The 13,241-nt window shown below is 43.4% G+C and overlaps 1 protein-coding gene across 1 annotated transcript in view; it reads left to right on the top strand.

The window, feature by feature from the left end:
- The first annotated feature begins 2,026 nt into the window (after window positions 1–2,026).
- tspan4a (tetraspanin 4a) overlaps window positions 2,027–13,241 on the top strand; it is a 101,052-nt gene continuing 89,837 nt past the window's right edge. Inside the window, exon 1 of the mRNA XM_061068692.1 lies at window positions 2,027–2,347. Within this exon, the coding sequence (XP_060924675.1) occupies window positions 2,027–2,347 (321 nt within the window). The remainder of the gene's footprint in view (window positions 2,348–13,241) is intronic.

The raw sequence follows: 13,241 nt of genomic DNA on the forward strand, positions 1-13,241 counted from the left end.
AGTGTGCATGTAAAGAGAGAGAGAGAGGAGAGAGAGATACAGAGAGAGAGATGCAGAGATACAGAGAGAGAGAGAAGTGTGCATGTAAAGAGAGAGAGAGAGAGAGAGAAGAGAGAGACAGAAGTTTGCATATAAAGAGAGTGAGAGAGTTAGATAGATAGAGAGAGAGATACAGAGATACAGACAGAGAGAGAACGAGAGAGAGAGAAGTGTGCATGTAAATAGAGAGAGAGAGAGCGAGAGAGAGAAGTGTGCATGTAAAGAGAGAGAGAGAGAGAGAAAGAGAGAGAGAGAGAGAAAGAGAAAGAGATAGAGAGAGAGAGAAAGAGAGAGAGAGAGCAGTGTTAATACAAAGAGAGAGCAAGTGAGAGAGAGAGAGAGAGAGAAGTGTGCATGTAAGGAGAGAGAGAGAGAGAGAGCAGTGTGCATGTAAAGAGAGAGCAAGCGAGCGAGAGAGGGAGAGAGAGAGAGCGCGAGAGAGAGAGAGAGAGAGAAGTGTGCATGTAAAGAGAGAGAGAGCGAGAGAGAGAGAGAGAGAGAAGTGTGCATATGCAGAGAGGGAGAGCGAGAGAGAGAGAGAGAGAGAAGTGTGCATGTGCAGAGAGAGAGAGCGAGAGAGAGAGAGAGAGAGAGAGAGAGAGAGAGAGAGAGAGAGAGAGAGAGAGAGAGAGAGAGAGAGAGAGAGAGAGAGAGAGAGAGAGAGGAGGTGGGGAGGGAGCTTCAGGCAGCAGATCTGGACCAGCGCTCACACACTGCAGTCTCTCTTCAGCATCTCTTCTCTCTCTTTCCGTCTCTTCTTCTCACTCCTTCTTCTTCTTCCTCTCTCTCTCTCGCTGCTCGGCCATGACCCCGGTGGACACCCTGATCTCTTTGCCCACCTAGAGAAAAGGAGAGAGAGGAGAAACCTCGTGGCGGAGCAGCAGGGGGGGGAGGACCAGAAGAGGGGACAGCGCACACTTTGCCTCACTGATGAGAGTGGACATGTATTAGCCGGCGTCAGCAGAGGAAGGACCCGAGAGTGAGGAGGTGCAGCAGGGAAATTAGAGCGAGCTGAAGAGGGTGATTTGCTAGACGAGTGAGGAGAAGACCGGAGAGAGGGCGAGAAACCCCCCCGACACTTATCAGACCCCAGCAGGACGAGTTAGGGCAGAGAGAGAGGGAACTGTGCGAGGTTGGAATTCAACAGGGATACAAATTTTCCAGAAGCCAAAGAATGGTCACACGCGTTGTTCGTCCTTTCGTGCTTCTTTTCAATCTTCCTCCTTAATTCACCACACCATCCTTCCCTTCCACCTCCTTGTGTTCATCTAGCTACCTCCTTCTTTTCCTGTCGCTCTTCATTCCTTTGTTTTCTTTGAAATGCATGTCAGCAAAAGCACAGCCACACTCATCCTGATCTCTTACCGAGTAGTGGTGTAGAAGTTGATCGGCTGTTGACCTCCTGCCGTACAGCACCTGCCTTGGGGGGGGGGTGGGATTCTTCTCATGAGCCCAGGTAGGAAGTTTCCGGATCCTTTCATCGACCCGGAGCAGCCGGAGCCCTCCGGTCGTTTGCCTGATTGAGGCGTCACCGGATGAAACTGCAACCCGGCTTATCTCCAGAGAGCATGACACCTGTGTTTGAGGGATTACAGGCAGGGGAACAGAGATGTGCAGATGTGTGTGTTGGGATTATGTCCTAAATACACAGATTTACACAGGTGTTGCAGCAGGATTATGTCTCCAGCTCCGGCTGAGTATAGTGGCACTGTAGGATTAAAAGAGAGGAACTCAAACCGAGGGAATGGCATCACATTATCTTCAACAGATTAACTCAGATTTAGAGTGATCACACTTCGGGGGTGTAATTAAATCCAGCGGTTCTGTGGTTGTGACAGGGGTCAGACTTCTTTCTGAGGAGAACTGAGGTGGAGATCCTCTCTCAGCCCTCGGTGGAATAACTTGGGTCCCTCGCTGTGGACTTCTGCACCTGAAACACACACACAGAGTTGTCGGTTCAGGACTCAAAGCTCGTTCCACCTCCACGATGAGACGCTCGAGCACAGACGAGACTCCGTACCGGCGGAGTCCGTCCCTGGACAGTAAAGCCGACTCGCCACCTTTCACTTCTGGTTTCCACCGCTTCAGTGGAGAGTTTGAGTACAAGCGGCCGCCGTTTGCGTTTGGCTTCCACACGACCAAGGGGCCGGAAACGACCAAGGGGCGCTACGCCCAGGGGAAGAAGTATGTGGTGTTTTACCTGGACCTCTCCTTCATCTTCCTCCTAGAACTGCGGCGCTGCAGGATGGCCGAGGGTTGCATGATGGCCCTGCGATATGGAATGGTCTTCTTCAATCTTCTTTTCTGGGTGAGTCCTTTAACAAACATTTTTTTTCCTGTCTCTGAATGTGAATATGTGACTTTTGGGGAAGGTTTGCTTTGCTTTCTTGACTTTTACATTTCTCTGTTATGCAAATTTTGTGATCTTGCTCGTATGTGTTTGTGTGTGTGCGTGTGTGTGTGTGTGTGTGTGTGTGTGTGTGTGTGTGTGTGTGTGTGTATGTGTGTAACCAGAGCGATGTGAGAGGAGTGAGGAGGGGGCTGTGAGAAGAAGACAGATCATGCATTTAGATCATGTGTGCAGAGCCCACTGTGTGGGTGATTCCAGCTTGTTCCCGATACAGTGCTCTACGTGTGGGTGTACACAGCATTGTTTGCTGTTATAAGCTTTGACATATTTAGAGGCTTCATTGTGTGCAGACCAGTTAATCACACACCGGAGCTGTGCAGCCCATCAAGGCAGCTGCTGTCAGTCTGCTCTATCTGGCCGATCGTATCTGTTTGCCTCTGGGATGCTGGATCTCCGGTGTGTGTCTGTATCTGTCAGTCCCTCTCCGATAAACCGATCGCTTTCATTTAGACAGTGAAGCCTGTCACGCTCCCCAGCGGTGCTTCACGTTTTAAAGATCCGGATCTCGAGCCACAGACTCCCTTTGTGCAATCCGCTGCAGCGCTGTCACTGAGTTGTGCGGAGATGCCTGCTGCCTCTGCCGTTTCCTTCCCGGGGATGGCTGATTTGTCGAGTCTCTCCTCCTCTTATTGGAATGAGACAAGTCCTATGATGCTGAAATCCAATCAAGTTCCCAGGGTGCAATGTCCCTTGAGGAATGAGTGACCTCTTCACCTCCACATCTTGTCAGCTATTAACTGCTGTCAAAGAGAGGTCACAGCATTTCTTATTTGTGTATTGTGTGTGTGTGTGTGTGTGTGAATGTGTGTGTGTGTGTGTGTGTGTTGCCGCTGGGGCTTGGTAATGACCACTTGACCGTGACGAGCTATAGCCTTCTCATCCTGAAAAGCCAATCATGTTATGATCCTGCAGGTAAGAACAAAGGAGCCCTTCCAATATAAAGCTTGTCTTTGACAATAATCGTATTAGGATCTGATTGCTAACGTCACACGTCATCATTTCAACAGCAGCAATAAACTGCTACATGTCAACTCAAAATGTAAGTTGTTGTATGTTACATCTGCAGACAGTAGAATGTATGGGATGGTAGCTGTCGCACAATCCACACAGATTATACAAACTTTGACTCTGATTTTATGTTTAGTTTTAACTTTAGTTTCACTAAAGCGACACAGCAAACAACCTGTTTTTGAAAGAGAAGCTCAGAATGGGCTCTTATCAACAACAGCTCTCACGTATAACGATTATTTTAGTTAGCAATCATATTGTAATTTACTGCCCTCTTGTGGAAGCAGTAGGAAATGCTAACTTGACTTCACGCCGTTTTGGTCATAGACTGAAGCCAAAGATGTATTTAGCGTGTGTAAAATGTCTAAAAAGTCTGTAGAGTATGCGCCAAACACATTTGTACAATTCAATAACTTTAGGTTTGGTTCTTATCACACTGATGTTTGTTCAAGTGTTAAATATGGTTTTAATAGATTTGATGATGTAAGGGCAGGATGAAAAGTCTTGACTGACAGCTGAGACTTTGATTCAACGTCTCAAAACCACAATACAGTTATGGCCGTCGATAGAGGCTTGGGCTTATCAAGCAGCTGTAGGGAGGAGATGGTCATTTGTGTATAAGTATGTTGTGAGGAAACCTGGATCTGTGATGTGCGACTGGCGATAGTTGCGTGTGTGCTAGTCCAGCTGCACTTGACCCAACTTCCACTGTTCTGAAATCACTTAGTTGATTTTTTTCTTCCTAAGCGTTAAGAGGAGTCAGAAGCGAATAAACAAGCAAACACCAGTGATTCATCATTTCAAATTGGTGTAATTTGTCCCACTAATCACTTTGGTTTAAGTGTTTGGCAACAAGAGGAGCAGCTTTTAATAACTCCCTTTGTAATCAAGGCTTTTACATACTAATGTATACAATTTACATATTTAATAACACCAAAGCCTTTTAAACCTTTCCTGCTTTGACATTATTATATATTATGATATATATATACACAGTATATGTTAAGTTGAAGGTGTAAGGTTCTCTGAGTGAAATGTGCAGAAAGTTTGACAAGAGCTGAGGCAGCATATTGAGGCAGAAAAGAAAGTGGACTCTGGGGGTCAGAAATACACATTGATATTCTTCCTGTCAGATTTGTACACACGATACTGTCTAAAGTAGTGAGTTGCAGGAAAAAATACTTCATTTCGACGCCATGAATCTGACAAGTGTCGATGAACTTGTTCCTCATCTCAAATCCTCCATGCACTCTCCTGATCCGCTGCACTCAAATTTATTTAAGAAGGTTCTTAGTTGCCTGGCAACAGATGTGTTGCAGATAGTCAATAGTTCATTACTCTCCGGAGTTTTCCTTAAAGCCCCGAAGACCGAACAAACTCAAGGCTAATCTGCATCCTTCAGTGCTGAATAATCACAGGCCCATGCTTAACATGTCATTAATTAGTGAGATCATTGGGAAAACTATTTTGAATTAACTCACAGTTATCTTTGCCTTTGTCACCCTGGATTCAGACCCCACCATAATAATGTGAACTCTTATCAAGGTTTTAAATTACCTTAATCTCAGCTGTGACTCTGGTAAAGTCGCTGCTCTTGTGATATTACACCTCACTGCTGCTTTTATTAAAGCTGACTTTAGTTTATATATATATATATATTGGTACAGTATCCTGAACAGGTATTAGTCATATCTAGAAGGTAGAGACCAGTTTGTATCAGTTGGAAGTCATTCATCGGAGTTCCTCAGCAAGTGGAGTCCCACAGGGGTCGATTCTCGGACTTCTGTTATTCAAAATGTACATGCTTCCATTTGCCAATATCACTATCTGGTGTATTTATCACATGTATGCAGATGACAAACTGTTAAATATAACTGTCTCACCAAGCAACTATAGCCCCTTAGTTTCTCGGCTAAAGTGTATTTTACAAATTAGTAGCTGGATGCAGCTTTTCTAAACCAGTTTCTAAAATCATGTTATTTGGTGCAATAGATGAAAGACTCAAAGACTCTCCTCTCCTTAAGAAACCTTGTTGTTATCCTTAAATCAGAGCTTGAATTCCAGCAGTCACATGAAGTCAATTATAAAATCAGCCATTACCTCCCTCAGAAATATTGATTTTGAGCAGATGCATGTCTAACAGTTGCATTTAATTTAGTCAATGTGTTTTTTTTATTGTTTTTTTGTTCTGTGTGTTTTGATTATCTTCTTTATGTCTTCCTCTTGCTTATGCTTGAACCACTGGTATGAAATGCGCTGTACAAATAGATTTGTCTTGCCTTGCTCTCTAAATCTAAATCACAGAGGAGGTGGGTGCACATGAGGCTCATTTCAACTCCCGCAGTTTTCCATTAATGGATGTAGAAATGTCTAAAAAAAAATCAATTTTAGTATCAAAACTCGCAGCCGCCCCGACACTCTGTCGACCTGTCAGCGCGAGGAGCAGGAGAAGAAGTGCAGTTCCTCCGGCTGCATTTCCCCCAGCAGCACGAGAGCAGCTGTCAATACACACAACCATTACGCAGGGGCTCGGATATATACAGCCCCCAGTCCTCTCATTCATCATGTGTGCCTGCAAACCATCATCTCAGCGCTGTCTCAGTCGTCATCGTTCAAAATCTGCAAACATGGTCAGTGGTTGGTTTAAGGTTCTTATTGAAACAAACACATAGAGCTTCACAACTCAGGATAAAATATAAACCTGGCGCTATTATGCCTCATTTTAACAACCCATATCAAATCTATTCTAGTGATATACTTTTGATTTACACCTGGCATCCATCAACCTATTTCACCATAATCACTTTATATTTGCTGTAATCTCCTCCTCATCATATCACATGCACCCTGTCTGAATGTTGAATGCCTTTTAAAAGCAGTTTATGTGAGGTTAATGGCTTATGCATGTTTTTAGTGCATAGAAAATGATTTATACATCTGGCCTTAGGGCTGTCATGTATATTATGCTGTGCTGGGCTGTTCTTTAGGTGCGGGACTCTAAGAATGTCAGCCTTGAAGAAAGTTAAAGGAGCTTTCGAGGGTAAAAAATTACGGATTGGGCAGTTTCAGAGTGTGCAGCGACAGCCACCGGGGCTGAAAGGACAAACATCAAGAAAAACACCAGTAGGAGAAACTCAGGAGGAAAAGAGGAAGAAATAGAGACAGCGCAGAGCAGAGCAGGAGGTTCAACTGACAGATGGTCTCTGAGAGTCTCAGAGCAAAGATGAAAACAACATAACAGCAAGTGCTTAGCAACAAAGACTGAAAATATATGAATCTTACCAGGTAGCAATTTAAACGAGACCGGACGGAATCATAAAACACCACTTTGAAAACAAGAAAGACTATTTGACAACATTGTTTCCGGATAATTTCAGTATGTAAGTGTGGGAGCATTTGGAGGAAAGTACATAATGTTTCTGAGTATTTATTTTGGACATAAAGCACGTAGATATTTTTACGATGTGTTTGGAAAAGTGAACTGAGTTGTTATCATCATGTTATCTTGTGTTTTTACAAATAAAACAAACCACACAACAGAGACGGCTACAATAAATACATAGAAAGCATGTTATCACCATTTCCTGAGAAAACCCCCCAGTTATATTAGAAGTTACTTACAGGTCTAGCAGAAGTGTCCATGGACTATCTGAGGTTCTCTAGGGTTTTATGTCTCTTTTCCTCCGCTGACAATTTCCACATTGACACCAGTTGTTCCACAGTCCAGCGTTTTCTCCGCCTGGTCAAAGCCACTTGGGAAAACAAAAGCGTTTCCCTCCTTGTGTTAAACAGCTTTTCTTTGGGTCTTAAATTGCGGCCACTCACCTTTTCCATAGAATTTAGTTGCAGAGGGGTCGAAAAGCAATGTTTATAAGCAACCAATCTAAATGCATTACTCCACGGCCATTACACTGTGCAGTCAGCACTTAATTCATAATGATACGTTAGAGCAAAAAGAGTCGTCTAATGCCACTTTACCAGTAAACCCACAGTGAGAGGCGGCATGGACGACAGAAATAATCACCAGCAGGATCATTTTTTCTGTCACACTCAGTAGACGTCCAGGAGTTTGTCACGTTGCAGATAGGCTTCGTCAGCCGGATTAAAAAAGTGACAAACTGCACACACACACACACACTCACAAAAACACACACACACACGCAAAAGCAAGTGTTAATATCCACGTCCCTTTCTATCAAGCTCAGCAGCATCAGAGGAACTCGGCGAAAACGCAGCGTGAGAGGACACATGAAAGACAGAGGGAGACTGTCACCATCGTTCTGCACAAATACAAGTTGAAGGAGGACTAATTTAAGATTTCATTATCGAACACTCAACACCTGCTGATCTACAGACGAGCGGTTTGTGCTCAGTTGCACGTCTCGCTGTGCAGGCGGGGACGAGCTAATATTCCGCCTCCCTCCTGATCCCCACGGATTAAAATGTAAACCTAAGATTTGGCTGAAGTGTCTTCCTGGGAATTAAATAAAAAGAGGTCCTCAGCGCGCAGAGCAGGGATCCCCCACTGCTCTTTCCCCTCGCTGGAGCTAATTGGAAAGTTATCTATAGGTTGTCTGTTGTCAAGCTAAGAGGGAGAACTCATATCGTGTGTGTGTGTGTGAGAGAGAGAGAGAGAGAGAGCAGCGGTGTGTGAGGACATGGAGGGACAGCAGAGGATGAGGGACGTCCCTGGATGGTGGAGGATGTGGTGGTTTAGAGCTTCGGATCCAGCATAGATCTGAAAGTGAGTGGGGGTGGGGTTATCCACCGGTGGCAGGGGGTCCACCCTCCTTTGATTACAGGGTGTCAACCTTTTCAGTTGTACATACATAAGCATTAGGCCGAGATGATTTATGAGCCATGTTGAAGCCATAAATGTCTATTTTTATAATCATGGTAATAAATGTGATGTTAAAACCAGCATGAATGTATTTCATCACAGAACAGTCATATGATTTAGTTTACAGCTCAAAGTACTAGTTGTATCTTTTGAAATACTACTCCTGTCAAACCAGTGGGTACAAAGAAATACAACTTCACTGAAGAATAGGAAGTATATTCAAAGCTTTATGAAAAAAATCTGTCTTCTGAGGGTTTTACTTCATGTTTGACAGATGGTTTGTTGCTTGGGTTTCTTCTTATTTCCTCACAATCACAAAGACAGAAGAGACTCATTTCAAATCCTCTTTCTGAGAAGTCTTTACATTTGAATTACCTTTTTTATAACTTGTAGATTTTCATGGATCTAAACAAATTCTCTGTATCGTGATTAGGGTTGCAAAATTCCGGGAATATTCAAAGTTGGAAACTTTCCATGGGAATTAACGGGAATTAACGGGAATATACGGGAATAAACGGGAATTAACGGGAATTAACGGGAATATACGGGAATAAACTGGGAATTTTGGTGATAATTTATACTAACTGTATTTACCTTGTCATATACAGACATAAATATAAACATTTTGTTTTGTCTTAGGGCTGAATTGAGCCCTGAGGAAACTTTGGGCACTTGACTATATGCTTCTGCATCGTTGTGTCATTCTTAACATAGGTCTTTGCACAGTATTTGCAAATGTACACAGCCTTTCCTTCTACATTGGATGGGGTGAAATGTCTCCACACATGAGATAGTGCACGTGGCATTGTTCTGTAGAATAAGATGAGAAAAAAGTTTGTAAAAAAACACTAATGCAATGCCAGAGATATAAATAGTTAGCCAAACAATTGGAATCGTCTGTAAACAGATTTTACAATTGATGGATAAATGAATGGAAATAGGCTAGATGAACAGATGAACAATCCTCAATCAGCATGCTAATATATTTTCTCCAGTAATATCATTGAAACTTACCTGACTAGTCCTGCACACTACAGCAAGCCTCAATAGCCCTGCTGTAGAGTGAAGGATGCTGGGAGTTATCTGTGCATGTGATGGAAGAATGCACAGTGGAGGTTTGAAATTCAACCTGCAGCGTGTGCTGCATTCCATACATCTTTAAAATAGAGTTTTGAATGATGTTTTTATGCTCAGCGTTTAATTATCGTAGTGGTTTTTTTTTTTCAAAATTCCCAAAATTCCCGAGGTTAACTTCCCGTGGAAAGTTTCCGGAAAGTTTCCGGAAATTTACCGGAAACTTTCCGCCCCTTTGCAACCCTAATCGTGATGCAATTGACATTTAGAGGAAAATTTTAATCATCAACCCAAAAAAGGTCAAGCTTCCTCGGCGGATGAAGATGTGTTTTCACTCAGCACGTAGCCTCGTGACACAGAAACCGGAGGTGTGAGGATTTTCTGGAACAAACCGTCGGCGTCGATGACTGTCAAGACGACGGCGAGAGGTCACAAGGTCAAACTGAGACGGACTGGTGAGAACGCTGGTGTGTGTGAGGTCAGGAGCTGAACGCCGTCCTGCTGGAGGAGCGACTCCATCAATTCAAATTGTCAAATTGTTACTCATGTTCTCTTTTTATTTATTACATTTCTCTGATTTCTAAACATATTTAAAAGTAAAGCTCGCTGTTTTTCCTCCTCTGTTTTAAGGGATTTTACCTGGATTTTATTTCCCCCAAGTTTATAAGTTATGTTCCCTGCGGCTGACATTTAAAACATCTGTTTACGTTTAACAGATTTGTTTTGCAGCTCAGACGATGTGTCTGCTAACAGAGAGGAAAAGACAAATGGGGAGAAAACACAAATCAACTGCAGATTACACACCTGAGTGCCTCTGGGTTAAAAAAGGAGCATTTCCTCCTAAATGCACCTGGAGTAATTTACTTTTAAATCTACAAATTAAAACCCAGATCTTTATCTTCACCGAGAAGGTTTTGTTTTCAACCCCGTCCGTGTCTTTTTGGTTGCTTTGTAGATTACAGAATTAAACCACAACAAAAACAACTAAACTGGTGAAGGACACGGAACACCCCATTAAATGTTTCTGTATTAAAAATCAAAACATTTTAGAATATTAAACCATTGAGAACAGTATGGGTTAAATTATTGTATATTAGAGGTGGAGGATGCAAATGAATGTGGTGTTATTAAAGCTATTATTGGTTCCAGTTATTATGACACACATCAGTTATGATTATACACATTTCCTCTCTAATCCCCACTGAGTCTGATCCCTGATGTGATTCCGTCATATCATTAAAAGGAGCATGATCCTGCTGATTGTCATGGAAACGAATCATTTTTCAAAGCGATGTGTCACAAAGAATCTCAAGGTCTGCGTTTCTTTGTGTGTGTGTGTGTGTGTTTGTGTGTGTGTGTGTTCACATACATATCACAAATACAGTCCACACATCCCACTCAGATTGGAATCCATTGACTCTTCACAAAGTTGAGGCTCCATTCATTACTCTTGCTTTAATTTCCATCACCGTGCGAGTGTGTGTAACAAGCTCGCTGCTGTAAACTCGTACATTCTCCTGCTCTGTGTGGGCGAGAGCAGCCCGGGTAGCACTTCCTCCCAGAAAAGACGTCAAAAATATAAGTAGGAAACGGGAGAGATGGATTTTTGCGCTCCAGGACAACTGCTGATTATCCCCTAAATGCAGCAGCAATGACTCTACCGTAAAATTGCAACAGTGGGCAAACTTGAAAATATGCAACGAAGCACAACGCTAATCTTCTTCAGTGGAAACCACCACAGAGCTGGGAAAGGCGCCCCACAGCTACAAAATACTAAAATAGGACTTTAATTTACAGCCACTTTTTAATTAATCTGGTTAGCACAAACGTGGCTTTTTCACACGGCGGTGGGACAGCGGGAGGCGCTTCATTCGGGGAGACTGGGACAGAGAGGAGATAGGAAGACAGCAGCCAAAGGGAAGAGAGTGAGGACGTGTGCTCTGAAGTTGTGTTTACTTGTCATCATAATGTAGGTCAGAGCCCAGCGGAGCAGCCGTGGATTTGTCAGAGTTGTGAATGGGTTGAATCCTTCTCCAGCGATTTGTTCAGATCTATAGAAATAGCCTTTCTACTGATTTGAGATGTCAGCCACGCCCACGCCCTCGCCCGGCCTCCCTGCTGCCCACACGGCCCATTGATTTGCAGCCGGACCGGGGGGGGCGTGCAAAGCATCACTGGTCCAGATAATAGTCTTGCACTTTGCATTTGCTGAGTATGGCATGTTTGTGCACAAAGCTCACAGGCTTCAGTGTCACACCCACACTCCACTGGGAGGGGTAAACACTGAGGAGGTCTTCATTCTCTCTCCTCTTTTCTGTTTATTACCAGTCAAGCTGCTTCATGACATGTGCTCAGCTCCGGATTTTCTCCAGAGGTTCTGCAGAGGTTCTCCAGAGGGGCTGCATGTGTGAACGCAAATGTTTGAGTGAGAGCCTCCTGACTTTCTCTGGAGTTTCTTCGCCCAGGCCACAGAGTAATAAGTCCGATGTGAGCAGGATTCACCGCGAGCGAGTGGGCGTGTTGATGAGGTTTCTGCAGGACGCTCTGAAGGAGTTCATGCCTGACAACAGTTGTTTTTGTGTCAGTGGTTTTAGCAGATTCGTGATGTCGGGAAATCCAGTTAATGCTGAATAAATGCATAATTAATTCTAGTATTGCAAAGCTGTGTTTTTCCGACAGATTCTGTGGAAAGGATCCTTTCGATTAAGCTCTCAGGCGGGTTTTTATTGGCTCAGAGAGACTTAGGTGGCGGCTCAGTGCGGCTGCTCTGCCTTTATCGCCGCTGCCAGTTTTGATACTAAAACCTTTTTGATTCCACTCTTCAGCTTTTAGAGAAACCAGGTTGTCTACACTGACCTACTTGAATACTTCGGCTTTTTAAAATCCAATTTTCCTCCTGTTTCCATGAAAAGCAGGAGACAAGTTAATCTGTCAGTGATCTTCAACATAAGTGATCTGTGTTTTTCTCATGTTATGGAATGATGACACTAATGAAGCTTTAGATCGAATCACAGTGCTGTGATAAATGAAACATGTACATCCTCGGCCCGTCTTTAGTTTATTATAGAATGAGGACAATTTCTCGACTGAATATGTTTTGAATCAATTAGACAAAATGTGGGACAGCGTTATGCGTGCCCTCGAAGTCTTTTAGATGTGTAAAGAAACACATTAATTAAACACGTAAAAAAACAAACATCTTTTGTTTTCATCTTCAGCTGCAACGAGCCTCATAATGCAGCTATTTCTTCTCTTATGTAAATCCTCTGGAAAGAAGCTTGATAGGAAAAAGTGTGTCAGCACCACGACTTCATTTGGTTAATAAACTGATCTCAAGTTTGTTTTGGGAGTTTTGCATCCTCGTGTTGTTTCCATGGACACTCAAGACTTTCTGCCTGCTCGGTTTTCAAGGGTTGAGCAAAGTTGCAAATTGCATTGACGCCACCGACGACACACCTGTGCCCTTTGTGTGCTGCCAACACACTTCACATCTCATTTTGTGAATAAAATAAACATAATATTATCCTGCGGCAGTTTTATGTTGTTGAAACTCCACATGTGTCTATCACCATTGCTTTGCGTTATATTCAAGTTGCCAAACATAGCGTGAGTGTGCGTCAGACACATGCAAGAACATAAAAGTACAAACTGCTGATATATTCTTTGTGAGAGAAGTCTGTGATCATGGAAATTATGTAGTGAAGTAAATCCCACTTGCAGAGGTCTGAACCGGACGCACTCCTCCGATGTGATCAGTGATTCTGACCAGTCTGTTTCTGACCGTTGAGATCATCCGTTGACCAGTCGGAGCTCAGGCAGCTTTGAGAAAAACTGAAAATAGAAACCGACATGTGCAGCAATGATAACTTT

This window comes from Limanda limanda, chromosome 3, assembly GCF_963576545.1.
Source record: "Limanda limanda chromosome 3, fLimLim1.1, whole genome shotgun sequence".
NCBI lineage: Eukaryota > Metazoa > Chordata > Actinopteri > Pleuronectiformes > Pleuronectidae > Limanda > Limanda limanda.